General features: G+C 49.8%; 1 protein-coding gene across 4 annotated transcripts; it reads right to left on the reverse strand.

Moving 5' to 3' along the window:
- Positions 1-406: 406 nt before the first annotated feature.
- Slc25a41 (solute carrier family 25 member 41) lies at positions 407-12,087 on the reverse strand. 4 transcript variants are annotated; one of them, XM_041669442.1, is made up of 7 exons: positions 11,927-12,087; positions 7,038-7,193; positions 5,415-5,567; positions 5,197-5,304; positions 2,251-2,418; positions 1,292-1,439; positions 407-741 (listed from the first exon to the last, which is right to left on the reverse strand). In XM_041669442.1, the coding sequence occupies exons 2-7, from the start codon at positions 7,167-7,169 to the stop codon at positions 554-556; spliced, it is 897 nt and encodes a 298-aa protein (XP_041525376.1). In that variant the 5' UTR covers positions 7,170-7,193; positions 11,927-12,087; the 3' UTR covers positions 407-553. The 4 variants fall into 4 exon arrangements, with proteins under 4 accessions (XP_041525376.1, XP_041525373.1, XP_041525375.1 ...); XM_041669439.1 differs by lacking the exon at positions 11,927-12,087 and having other exon boundaries at positions 7,038-7,401; XM_041669441.1 differs by lacking the exons at positions 5,197-5,304; positions 11,927-12,087 and having other exon boundaries at positions 7,038-7,401.
- Between the last annotated feature and the right edge of the window lie 793 nt (positions 12,088-12,880).

Here is a 12,880-nt window from a genome sequence, read left to right on the forward strand (position 1 = left end):
TCCCGAGGACCCAGAACCTTTATTTCTTCCAGTAATCAAGGCACCAACTCCTCAAACTTACTGCAAACCTGTTGATAAACTGGACCCAGGTCCCAACCCAGGACCCACTCTAGACAGGATCCCTCTTACAGGGGGTCTAAAACCCCCAGCTAACACCCTGGATCCAAAAATCTCAGCCCTACAGGGACTTTTAAGTCTCTTGTTTCCCAGGCCCTCAGGGTGGGGGTTGAATCCAGGACTTTGCTGGACAAGCTCTCTACACTGGCATACGCCCCCATACTCAGATTCCCCACCCTGAACCAGCTAATCCCAGACAGAGACAGCCAAAACTATCTTTATTCTTTGTCCACACCTTCTGTTGGACGAGCCTGCAACAAAGCAGGCTGGAATGTCAAATCAACTCAGACTGTATCCTGCAGGAGGGAATCCCAGCACTTCTAACCCTAGTCCTGGATGGTTTTTGCAAACCAAAGTGGCCCTAAAGCCTGAGCCTTAGGGGCTTTCTGAGACCCAGAGACACTGGGAATTCCATTCTCTTTCTGTTTGGGGCATGTCATCTGCTCAGGACTTGTACACCCAGGGTTTTCTTCATGGCTTCGTACACCACGTAGCTGATACCTCCTGCTGGTAACACCTTCAGTAATGTGGGTGTCATGCCTCTGTACAGCCCAGGCCAGCCCTGTTGACTCAGTATTCGCCGGAAGACTCCCAGCATGGTGGGGTTGGAGCCCTCCACAGTGTCTGGGGATAGACAAAGACAAGTTCAGCACTGGGTATGGTTTGAGATGTCACTGTCAGTGTGAGAGGATCTGGGTCACATTTTGGGCAGTCTTGTCGAGATCGTTTGGTCATTACCATGTATGTATTTTGAGACGGTTTTAGGTAGTGCAGGCTGGCCTAGAATTCCATGTGTAGCTGAGGCTAGCTTTGGACTCCTGATCCTCTTGATTCTACCTCTTGCTGGGATTACAGCACTGCCACACCCCGTTGACCCCTGGCTTCATGCATAGGCACATGCTCCATACTGTGCCAGGCTAAGCTCCAGCTCCAGCCTCAAGGTATGTCACCAAAGATGATCTGGAATTCCAGATCTTCTTGCCTCCACTTCCCAAGTGATGGGGTGACTTCTAATTTGAGAGCCGGGGTTAGATTGGTGAGTGAACATGTGTTTTGGTGGGTTCAGTACTCAGCATAGGCATTACCGATGGGTTTGTGGAGAGGCTGGAAGTTTGTGGGGAAGGATGAGAAAATTCAGAAAGCCAGGATGAGGTAGAGACGGGGCCAGGCTGACCTTGTGCCTGCATCCGTGTGCGCACCAAAGTCAGCGGGTAACTGGCCATCTGGCCACAGGTCGAGGACAGTGTTACAGAGGACAGACTGACCAGGCCACTGGGGTCTGTCATGTCCCTACCCGACTTCTGCCACAAACACCGGAGAAACTGCAAAAGGAGGCAAGAATGCTTTTTTTTTTTTTTTTTTTTTTTTTTTCTGAGACAGGGTTTCTCTGTAGCTTTGGACCCTGTCCTGGAACTTGCTCTGTAGACCAGTCTGGCCTTGAACTCACAGAGATCAACTTGTTTACTTCCTGAGTACTGAGATTAAAGGTATGCACCAACACCACCTGGCAAGAGTGCCATTGATAATGACTCAGAGTCAAGATGGGCACGATGGTGCATGCCTTTATCCCAGCCGGGGGAGGGCAAGGGCTGGAGGACCTCTTTAAGTTTGAGGCTAGTTTCATCTACATATTGAGTTCTAGGTTTGCTGAGGCTACATACTAAGACCCTGTTTTAAAAAACAAACTGCCGGGCGGTGGTGGCGCATGCCTTTAATCCCAGCAGGTGGATCTCTGTGAGTTCGAGACCAGGCTGGTCTACAAGAGCTAGTTCCAGGACAGGCTCCAAAGCTGCAGAGAAACCCTGTCTCAAAAAAACAAACATAAATAAATAAATAAATAAATAACAACAGTCTTTGGATCTCTGAGTTCGAGGCCAGACTGACTTATCGATCGAGTTCCAGGCAGCCAGGGCTACACAGAGAAACCCTGTTTCCAAAACAAAAACAAAACAATGGTCTGGACAGATGGCTCAGCAGTAAAGAGCATTAGTTGTTCTTGCTAAAGACTCAAGTTCAGTTCCCAGCACCCAAATGCTGGCTTAAATATATCTAGAAAAATAATTTGAGCGAAGGGGCAGGGAAAGAGCTATGGACTGACCTGGAGTCAGTGCTCTCTTCTCTGGGGACACACACCTCATAGACAGCCAGATCAGTGCAAGCATAGGGTACGATGCCCAGCATGTTGGGCAGATAGCCTCGGTACAGTGCTTGGGTGCCATCCCGTTCTAAGATCTGCCTGGCGCAGTCCAGAAGTCCTTTATACTGGCCAGTAAGGCGAAGGGTCAGCCGAGTCTTGAGTACCTGGAGAGGAGGAGGAGGTCTGTTTGGTTAAATACTCTCAGGCAGGCTTGTCACCCGCCCTGGTATTGGTAGGAGGAGATATTGTCAAGGGTACCAGGGTTCAGTTGTGCATTTGCAGCACTGGGCCACCTATATGGAAAGAGGGGGCTGCACTGGCCTGATTGTTCTCGTTATAATACCTGAGGGGTTGAGCTTTTTCAAGAAAAGAAGTTTAAACCCAAGTCTGGTTAATACACCCATTATCCCAGCACTGGGGAGGCTGAAACAAGAGGATTGCAAACTCCAGGCTAGCCTGGCTTACATAGCAAGACTCTCACAAAAAAACAGGCTGATGCAGTGGCTCGTTTGGCGGAGGGCGTGCCTAGTACAAAGCCTTCAGTTTCATCTCGCACCCCCACAAGCTGGGAGTGGTGGCATGCACCTGTGATCTCAGCGCTCAAAAGTAGAGATGGGACAGGAAGTTTAAAGTCTTCCTTCTACAGGGCGAGTTCCAGTTCCGCCTGGTAATGAAACCCTGCCTCCCACTCCTTTTTGAGACATGACCTCACTGTGTAGACCAGGCTGGCCTCAAACTCATACAGATTCTCCTGTCTCTGCCCCAGAGTGCTGGGATTAAAGGCACCACCACACCCAACCTGAAACCTTGTCATCAAAACAAAACAAACACCCAAGCCAACGGGACCCCAAGACATCATCTAACCATAATCAATGCCCAAATTCCCACTCCGTATTTGTTTGAGACTGGGTCTCTAGCAACCCAGGCTAGCCTCTAGTTTGCTGTGTTGCTGAGGAGGATGGAGAGCGCAAGGCCAGCCTGGGTTACATGAGACTTCATTTCAAAGCAAAAGAAGAGGCAGTGCAGTAAGGCATTTGCTGCTAAGCTTGATCCTGGCCCCCATGTGGTAGTTCCAGGTCCTGGGGATCCAATGTACTCTTCTGATCTCTGCAGGCACTCAATGTACATATACAGACACACCAGCAGAATTTCCAAAAAAACAGATGGGGTAGTGGTTGAATGCTTGTCTACTATATGCAGAAACCCTGGACTCAACCCTCATTGGTGCCTCTGACCCCCAAGAAGAGAGGCATCACAGTGCTCCTAACCCCCAAGAAGAGAGGCATCACAGTGCCCCTGACCCCCAAGAAGAGAGGCATCACAGTGCCCCTGACCCCCAAGAAGAGAGGCATCACAGTGCCCCTGACCCCCAAGAAGAGAGGCATCACAGTGCCCCTGACCCCCAAGAAGAGAGGCATCACAGTGCCCCTGACCCCCAAGAAGAGAGGCATCACAGTGCCCCTGACCCCCAAGAAGAGAGGCATCACAGTGCCCCTGACCCCCAAGAAGAGAGGCATCACAGTGCTCCTGACCCCCAAGAAGAGAGGCATCACAGTGCTCCTGACCCCCAAGAAGAGAGGCATCACAGTGCCCCTGACCCCCAAGAAGAGAGGCATCACAGTGCCCCTGACCCCCAAGAAGAGAGCCATCACATTCACACACCAACACCAACACCAACACACACAATTAACAATACAACCCGAAACAAAAACGTAACTTCTGAAATACAAAAATGTCTCCTTTTTTTTGCACAGGGTCTCACTTTGTAGGGCTGGCTGTCCCGGAACTCACTCTGTAGACCAAGCTGACCCTCAATTCGCAGAGATCCACTTGCCTCTGCCTCTGCCTCTGGAGTGCTGAGCTTAAGGATGTGGCCCCGTCTAAACGTCTACTGAGGACTGTAGAGGTGAGTGGCTTGGGCCCTGCAAACCTGGAGAGTCAGCGGACACATATGTCCTTACATGTCTGTCACAGCTGGGGAGAAGGGCACAGAGCCACACTAAGGTATGTCCTGCATTGGTAGGAGAGGAGCGAGCCTGTGGCCTGACGTCACACAGCAGCGCGATCCTGGCAAGCTGTAGGGGAGAGCTGAGGCTGACTTGGGAAAACCTTCAGCTTCTGTAAGAAGGAGAGCTTCTGGTCCCCGCATGCACCTACCATCCCGGAACTCAGGAGGCGGAGTGAGGAGGGTCAGGAGATTAGCGTCATTTTCGCTGCACAGCGTGACCAAGGCCATCCTGTGCTACACTTGAAAACAAACAAATCGTCTCACAATCATTTCTCTCCTCCCCACCCCTAGTGTCAGAATTTGAAATCTCTGAGAAAGTTTTAAGTCCGTAGGAAAGTGCATAGCCGATCTCTGGGGTTGTCAGAGACAAGGGATGGGCCATCTGGGGACAGATCAGCCCAGGGCACGCAGCAAGGAAGAGAAGTGCAGGTAGGGTGATGGCTCGGTGGTGAGAGCTTGCCTAGCCTGAGGGAGGTCCCAAGTCCCATCTCTAGCATCCGAGAAAGAAAGAAATGAAGGGGAAAGTTGTATTTAGTGTCTATGATCCCAGCACTTGGGGCCCACGCAGGGTTACAACTGGTGTTCTGGGCTATGCTGTGCTCAAGTTTGAAAACATGTGTCAAGCAAACAAAATAGAGCCAGACAGTGGTGGCGCACACCTTTAGTTCCAGCACTCAGGACACAGAGACAGGAGAATCTCTGTGAGTCTAAGGACAGCCTGGTCTACAGAGCAAGTTCCAGAAACCCTGTCTCAAAAGCTAAAACAAACACAATGAGAGAGAGACAGAGACAGAGTCAAAGGGCAGGAGGGTAAAGGAAAGTGAGGAGGGAGAAGGAGCGAGGAAGGTAACAGGGCCTCGAGGACAAGAGGGAGAAAAGATGGTGAGGGGGTGGCCCAGCACCAGCCCTGGCTACTCAGGTCCTCCGGCCTTACCTCCATGGGGTTGATGAGAGTCTGGGAGATGGCCACAGCCAGGGATCCCGCCATCACCCGCTCCTGGAAGGGCGGGTAGTCCTGCACACTGCAGAAGAAATTCTTACACTGCAAGTGAAGGAGGAGTGAGAGAAGCCGCCAGCCGCTGTGCACCAGAAGGGCAGAGGGTTGTGCTGCACGCTGGAGCCTTGCTCTGTGGAAAGTCACCTCAGACTTACCTGCTCAAACACAGAGAACTTGATGGCGTATTCCGGGGCGATCTTGAGCACGTTGATGCCATTGCCCCTCCAGAGCGAGCGGACACCTCCCTCCTGGATCAGGCTCCGTAGGCCACTCAGCAGGTGCCTGAAGTTACTCTTGGAGGAGTACACCTGGGAAGCGAGAGGGGTGAGTAGCCCTGAGAAATCCCACCAAGTATCCCCAGCCCCTCACTGGGGGGATTCTAGGCGGGGCTCCACCCTGACCACGCCCCCAGTCCCTCACTGGGGACTTCTGGGCGGGGCTCGACCCTGACCACACCCCCAGCATTTCACTGGGGGATTCTAGGCGGGGCTCCGTTGTGACCACGCCCCAGCCCCTCCCTGGGGGATTCTAGGCGGGGCTCCGTTGTGACCACGGCCCCAGTCCTCACTAGGGGGATTCTAGGCGGGCTCCACCCTGACCACGCCCCCAGCCCCTTACTTGGGGGGGGAAGAGGTCTAGGCAGGGGCTCCACCCCTGAGCCAAGTCTCTAGCCTTCTTTTTATTTTATATTTTGACACATGGTCTTCTCACTAAAATTGCCCAAACTGGCCTTGAAGTGGAGATTCTCCCGCTTCAGCCTCTGGAACAGCTGGAGTCACAGGCCTGTGCCGCTATGTGGATCCACCTATTTAGTTCTAACACTTATCTTTTTTTTTTTTTTTTTTTTGGTCTTTCGAGACAGGGTTTCCCTGTGGCTTTGGAGCCTGTCCTGGAACTAGCTCTGTAGACCAGGCTGGTCTCGAACTCACAGAGATCCGCCTACCTCTGCCTCCCGAGTGCTGGGATTAAAGGCATGCGCCACCATCGCCCGGCTCTAACACTTATCTAAAACCCCACTGTGGCCAGCTCTGGCGAGGCTGGTCTGTGAGCCCAACTCTTTGGGAGCCTGAGTTAGGAACACTGTAGTTCAAGTCCTTTCTGGGCTACAGAGTGAGTTCAGGGCCAACCCAAGCTACTTACTGAGATATCTGAAAATAAAAAGTGACAAGGGGGCCACGGGAGTAACCGTCCAGTGGTCAGAGCCCTGGAGAGCTGGCTCGGGTCAAGAGCACCTGCCGCTGCTGTAGAGGAACCTGACTCCCTTCCCCGCACCCACATGGAGGCTCACGACCATCCAGTTCGAGCGAACCCATCGCCCCCTGTTGGCATCCAGTGGCACTGCATGCATGCGGTGCGTGGACATGGGGTCAAATTCTCACTCATATAAAATAAAAATAAATGTGTTTTCAAAAAGAAATAAAGGAGGGCTGGGAATGTTACTCAGCAGCGAGGGCTTCTCTAGCATGTGTGAAGCCCTGGGGTCCATCCTCAGTCCCTTCCATGCCCGCACGTCCCTCTGCAAGCACCTCAGAGATATCACCCACAACCCGCAGACCTCTAAACCTTTTAACTTGGACTGTGTTGCTCTCTGTGACTGGAGTTCTCTGAGCCCAGTCCCAGCACTACTTCCTGTCCCCATCACCCGCAACTGCAGTCTCATCTCCACTTTACGAGACCTCTATATTGAGACCCAGGCTCTCCTGAGCTCCACCAACTCCATCTCCTCCACCCTTCTCCACCATACTGTTCTCCAAAGGGTTCCAGCTCTGCAGACAAACCTGCATGTATACCCTGGCTCGGTCCAGGGGGGCCGTCCCTGTGCGAGACACTGCCCCAGCCATGGCTCCTGAGAGCAGAAACTTCCACAGGGCCCCCTTGTTCTCCTCTTCCAAGACATCCACAGGGACCATCAGCCGCTCTCCTGTGTCCAGAACCTGCATGAACATCCAGTGTCGGGCCACACTCAGCCCTGAAGGAGCTCACTCCTTACAGGGTCCCCTTTGCTTTTCTTTGCTGCCTTGATGTGGACAATTCTTTGGAGGGGGTGATTTGATGGTTTCATTTGTTTGTTTTGTGACAGGGTTTCTCTGTGTAGACCAGGCTGTCCTGGAACTCAGAGATCCACTTGTCTCTGCTTCCCAAGTGCTGGGATTCAAGGTGTGTGCCACCATGAATGCCCACGTGGACAACTGCTTCCACATAAAGCCTGAGACAGCTTGGGAAGTAATTATAGAACAAAATGAAAGCATTGTGCCTGGTTTCTTGGTAGCAGCAATTTCTCGGTTCTACTCTGCTTGCTAGAGGCAAGCAAGCGCCTCATCTAAGAGAGGCTTCCTGACTCAGCTTTAGCTGCAAAGCCTGCAGCTCATTAAGAGGTCCTGCCACGAAACACTTAAACGGTGTTGACGAAAAGCTGAACACATACTTTTCGGTTTTCAGCCATAGCAGGAAAAAAGCTGCGCCGTTTAAAAATGCCGGCTTTCTGGGCTGTCCTGCCAGGGCAAACTCTGACTCTTTTACGCAGGCGGTTTGTGCGGTTTGCAAGCACAGGCTGCTGAAGCTCGCTTGCTGGCTACAGCCAGTACCTCAGCCATGAGGCTGGAAAGCTAAGGAATGGGCTGGATCCAGCCGGCAAAGCCACGCCTTTAATCCTACTGATATTGCTTGGTAAATTAAAGACTCGTGTGGTCAGAAAAAGAGAGATATACAGTAAAGAGAGATTCAAAGACAGAGAAAATTTCTGAATGTTTTAAATTGTGTTAAAAATATATGCAGACTAAAAGTTGAAGTTCTTAAAGTAAAAAACATAAAAAAAGGAAGAGAGTTGTTGTATGTGGTAGCATACGCCTTTAATCCCAGTGCCTAGAAGGCAGAGACAAACAGATCTCTATGAGTTCAAGGTGTACTAGTGTACACCTTTAATCCCAAATGCCTGGGAGGCAGAGACAGGCGGATCTCTGAGAGTTCAAAGACAACCTGGTTTACAGAGTTACTTCAGGTCAAAGATACAGAGAACCTGTCTCAAAAAGCAAAGAGTTAAAAGTAAAAATAAACAAAATAGAGGTTAAAACAAAGCTGTACAAAGATGGAAAATACACAGAGAATTTTGATACTGTATGCTATTATGCTCTCTTTGAATTATTTGAATGCTGAGGAAGGAGCAACAGATGCTAAAAGATATTTATTTATAAATGCTGCTGAACTAATCCGACATAGATATTTTGATGCCTTGACTTTGAAATTTGGATCTAAGGACATGATGCTTTGGAAAGGAGTTTCTTATTTTGTTTTCACAGAGGATGAGACCCTGTTCATTTCTTCTATTCCGATTTGGTATGATGGACCACACCCTCCTGAAGGGTTGGTGTAAACATCTTCAGAAAACTGCTTCGCTCAACTGCCAACTGAGATGAAACTAGCACACAGGTTATACCATGAAAGACCTAATTAACGACGCCCCCATTCAGCAGGAAGCAGTTTGGAGAGAAAAAACTGCGCTCATGTTCCCAAATATGGTTTATAAATGTTCTTTTACATTTAAAGGGGGATATGATGTAGATGTGAATAATTTGCATTAATATAGATTTTGCTTTATTGATAGAGATTTAAGGTCAATTTTGTTATATGTATAAGTGTTTCTGATTTTGATTAAGGTATTGTGATTGTGTAGTTCATTTAAATATGTACTGTATAATTAAGAAATATAGGTTGTTAATGGATAATCATCGATAATAGTAAAGCTTGTAGTCATGTTAGTTAGATTTTCTAGATATATAGAGATATATTTTAGATAGACATTCTTCATGTCTTTCAAAGATTACAGAATAGGACATTTAATGTTTTAATAACCAAGGAATTTTCATGACAATGAGACACTCTGCTCCTGGCAGCACCAATCTACTTCAAGAGGAAGATGGGCATCGAAAAGGCTCCTTATGGAGTTTGATAGCCATTTGGGCAAGAAACTGCTCTTGCCTGGACTATTGCGTAAACTGGACACAGAGAACCCACAGAGAGAGGACTAATGAGGTGAGATGATCTTTCGGGGTTCCTGATTCATGAAAGAGTCTGCGAGACATTCTGCAGGACACAACAGATAGTGACTGAACTGACTTTGAATTTTCCTGCTTTATGGAAATGTCTGCTGGATAGCATGGGCCTGAAGGCTGAAGATGGATGCCCCAACGGTACAGAGGAACTTTGGGTGACTGTCCAGGCAGCGAGATGTCTCTGTCATTTCTAGAGTTTTAAAAGTTGCTTTTTTTTCTTGTTTGCTTAGGTAGTACTGTATCTTTCTGGAGTCTTTGATGGAGTTAAGAATAGTTAGTTATAGTTTTCCTTAGTTATGATAAAGATTATTGTAACTTTTACTTGATAACTGTTTTGTTATATGTAATTTTGCTATGTTAAAGTTAAAGTCTTTTTTTTTTTGTTTAAACCGAAAAAGGGGAAATGATGGAGGAAGGTCATTGGCTAATAAAGGAACTGCCCTGGCCCATTTTATTGGTTAGAGGATAGGTGGGAGGAGTAAACAGAACAAAATGCTGGGAGGAAGAGGAAGTGAGCTCAGAGACTCGACCGCTTTCCTCTCGGGAGCAGACGCCTCAGAGAGAGACGCCATGCCCCACTCCCGGGATGAAGCTCCGACCCAGGATGGACTAGGCTGGAATCTCCCCGGTAAGCGCACCTTGGGGTGCTACACACAGATGATTAGAAGTGGGCTAAATTAATATGTGAGAATTAGCCTAGAAGAGAATGGGCCAGGCAGTGTTTGGAGGAATACAGTGTCCGTGTAATTATTTCGGGGCATAAGCTAGCCAGGCAGGCGGCCGGGGTGTTGGGGACGCAGCCCCGCCGCCGCCCTTATTACTTCACATGCCCAATTGATTTCTTTCTTTCTTAGTGATTTACTTTTTTTTATTTGTGTGTGTGTGTGTGTGTGTGTGTGTGCATACATGTGAATGAAGGTACCCAAGGGGGCCAGAAAAAGCCATTGGTCTCACGGGAACCGGAACTACTGATGGTTGTGGGCCACCATGTGGGTGCTGGGGCCTGAGCATTCAGCCTCTGAAAGAGCTCACAATACTGTGTGTGTGAGAGTGCAGGCATGTGAGTGTGTGCAGTGCTGTGTGTGATGTGTGTATAATGTGTGTGAGTGTGCAGTGCTGTGTGTGAGAGTGTGTGATGTGTGTATAATGTGTGTGAGTGTGCAGTGCTGTGTGTGTGCAGTGGTGTGTGTTTGTGTGCAGTGCTGTGTGTGTGCAGTGCTGTGTGTGCAGTGCTGTGTGTGTGCAGTGGTGTGTGTGTGCAGTGCTGTGTGTGTGCAGTGGTGTGTGTTTTTGTGCAGTGCTGTGTGTGTGCAGTGCTGTGTGTGTGCAGTGCTGTGTGTGTGCAGTGCTGTGTGTGTGTGCAGTGATGTGTGTGTGCAGTGCTGTGTGTGTGCAGTGGTGTGTGTTTGTGTGCAGTGCTGTGTGTGTGCAGTGCTGTGTGTGTGCAGTGCTGTGTGTGCAGTGCTCTGTGTGTGCAGTGATATGTGTGTGCAGTGCTGTGTGTGTGCAGTGGTGTGTGTTTGTGTGCAGTGCTGTGTGTGTGCAGTGCTGTGTGTGTGCAGTGATATGTGTGTGCAGTGCTGTGTGTGCAGTGATATGTGTGTGAGTGTGTATAGGCCAGAGGTTGACATTTCTCTGTAGCTTTAGAGCCTGCCCTGGAACTAGCTCTTGTAGACCAGGTTGGCCTTGAACTCACAGAGATCCACCTCAGCTTTGAACTTCTGACGTCCTGCCTGCAGCCTCCTGAGTGCTGGGTAGTGTGTGTGTGTGTGTGTGTGTGTGTGTGTGTGTGTACCACCTCATGACCTCACCCCTGAGTCCTGGGGTATTGGGTGTGAACCACCTCATGACCTCACCCCCAAGTGCTGGGACAATGGGTGTGAACCACCTCATAGTCTCACCCCCAGTGCTGGAGTAATGGGTGTGAACCATCTCATGGTCTCACTCACCCCCAGTGCTGGGGTAATGGGTACGAACCAGCTCATGGTCTTACCCCCCAGTGCTGGAGTAATGGGTGTGAACCATCTCATGGTCTCATCCCCCAGTGCTGGGGTAATGGGTATGAACCATCTCATGGCCTCACTCACCCCCAGTGCTGGGACAATGGGTGTGAACCACCTCATGGTCTTACCCCCCAGTGCTGGGGTAGTGGGTGTGAACCACCTCATGGTTCATGTGTGTGGGTGGAGGTGAGGGAGGGGCAGGGATGGGTTGGGTGGACCAGGTGTAGAGCTTTTTTAAATAAGACCCCGACCCTCTTAAGCAAGACCTAAACCCTCGAACAAGGTTTACCTCGGGATGGACTCCCATAGCTGCTGAAGGATTCAGGTCTTGGTCTCAGTGTCCCTCGGGCATCTAGCTGGCTCCCAGCTGAGAGTGGATGATTGCCTGGCTTGTGAATTTAGGGGCAAGGGAGGATGAGGTCACAAGAGTGCTTGTGAGCTCACGGGCATGATGGGTAGGCAGTGTAATTGCTCTTGTCTCCCCATGGTGTGCACATCCTAATCCTGTAGCCCAGGAAGAGCTAGCATGGTCCTCTAAATGGTGCCTAAATAATAATTTTCATTTGTTTTGTTTTGAGATGGGTGGCCTGAAGCCCAGACTTGTCTCAAACTCACCAAGTAGCTGAGGATGACCTTGAATTCCGGATCCTCTGCCTCCACCTCCCAAGGCAGGAAGCAGAATGGAGTTAGTGTTGAAGGAGAGCTTCCACACGACAGAAGGAGAGTTCTGGAGGTAATGATGGGGTAGCTGTGTAGCCCAGTGAACGAGCTCTGGGCTGCCCAATCTGCGGACAACAAATCTTCTTTTCTGAGACAGCATTTTCTGTGTAGCCCTGGCTGTTCTGGAACTTGCTTTGTACACCAGACTGGCCTTGAACTCAGACATCTCCCTGCCTCTGCCTCCCAAGTGCTGAGATTAAAGGTATGTCTCACCACCACTTGAAATATTAATTTTTTGGAGGGTGGGGATCAGTGAGACAGGGTCTCATGTAGTTCAGGCTAACCTCAAAACTTGCTATGCAGCCAGCAATAACTCCGTACTCCTGATCTTCTGTCTTTACCAGTCCAAGTGCTGAGATGACAGGCATGTGCCACCTCACCCAGGTTTAAAGAGAGACAGGGTTTCTCTGTGTAACAGTCCTGGTTATCCTGGAACTCTATTCATAGACCAGTCTGGACTGGAACTCAGAGGTGCGCCTGCCTCTGCCCTTGGAGAGCTGGGATTAAAGGTGTATACCACCACAACCCAGGGTGTGTGTATGTGTGTGTTTTAATTGGAGCTGGAGAGATGGTTCAGCCAGTAAGAGTGCATATTGCTCTCAAACTGGGCAGTGGTGGTGCACACAGGCAGAGACAGGTCTGTGAGTTCAAGGCCAGCCTGGTCTACAGTGTGAGTTCCAGGACAGGCTCCAAAGCTACAGAAAACCCTGTCTCGAAAAACAAAGTCGACAAAAAAAGAAAACATAGTGCTCTCACAGAGGACCTGGGTTTAGTTCCCAGCACCACGTTAGGTGGCTCACAGCCACTGCAGCTCCAGGGGATCTGAGGCCTCTGGCTGTCTCACACACA

The sequence above is a fragment of the Microtus oregoni genome, unplaced genomic scaffold, assembly GCF_018167655.1.
Source record: "Microtus oregoni isolate MIOR12 unplaced genomic scaffold, Mior012 000019F_ref0000042, whole genome shotgun sequence".
Classification (NCBI taxonomy): Eukaryota; Metazoa; Chordata; class Mammalia; order Rodentia; family Cricetidae; genus Microtus; species Microtus oregoni.

Coding starts and splice junctions, on each gene's coding strand:
- Slc25a41 (XM_041669439.1), bottom strand. CDS start 7,205: ATGTTCATGCAGGTTCTGGACACAGGAGAGCGGCTGATGGTCCCTGTG. Junction 2,419..5,196: donor CTCTCATCAACCCCATGGAG/GTAAGGCCGGAG, acceptor CCTCCTCTCCAG/GTACTCAAGACTCGGCTGAC. Junction 1,440..2,250: donor CTGATCTGGCTGTCTATGAG/GTGTGTGTCCCC, acceptor CTCCTTTTGCAG/TTTCTCCGGTGTTTGTGGCA.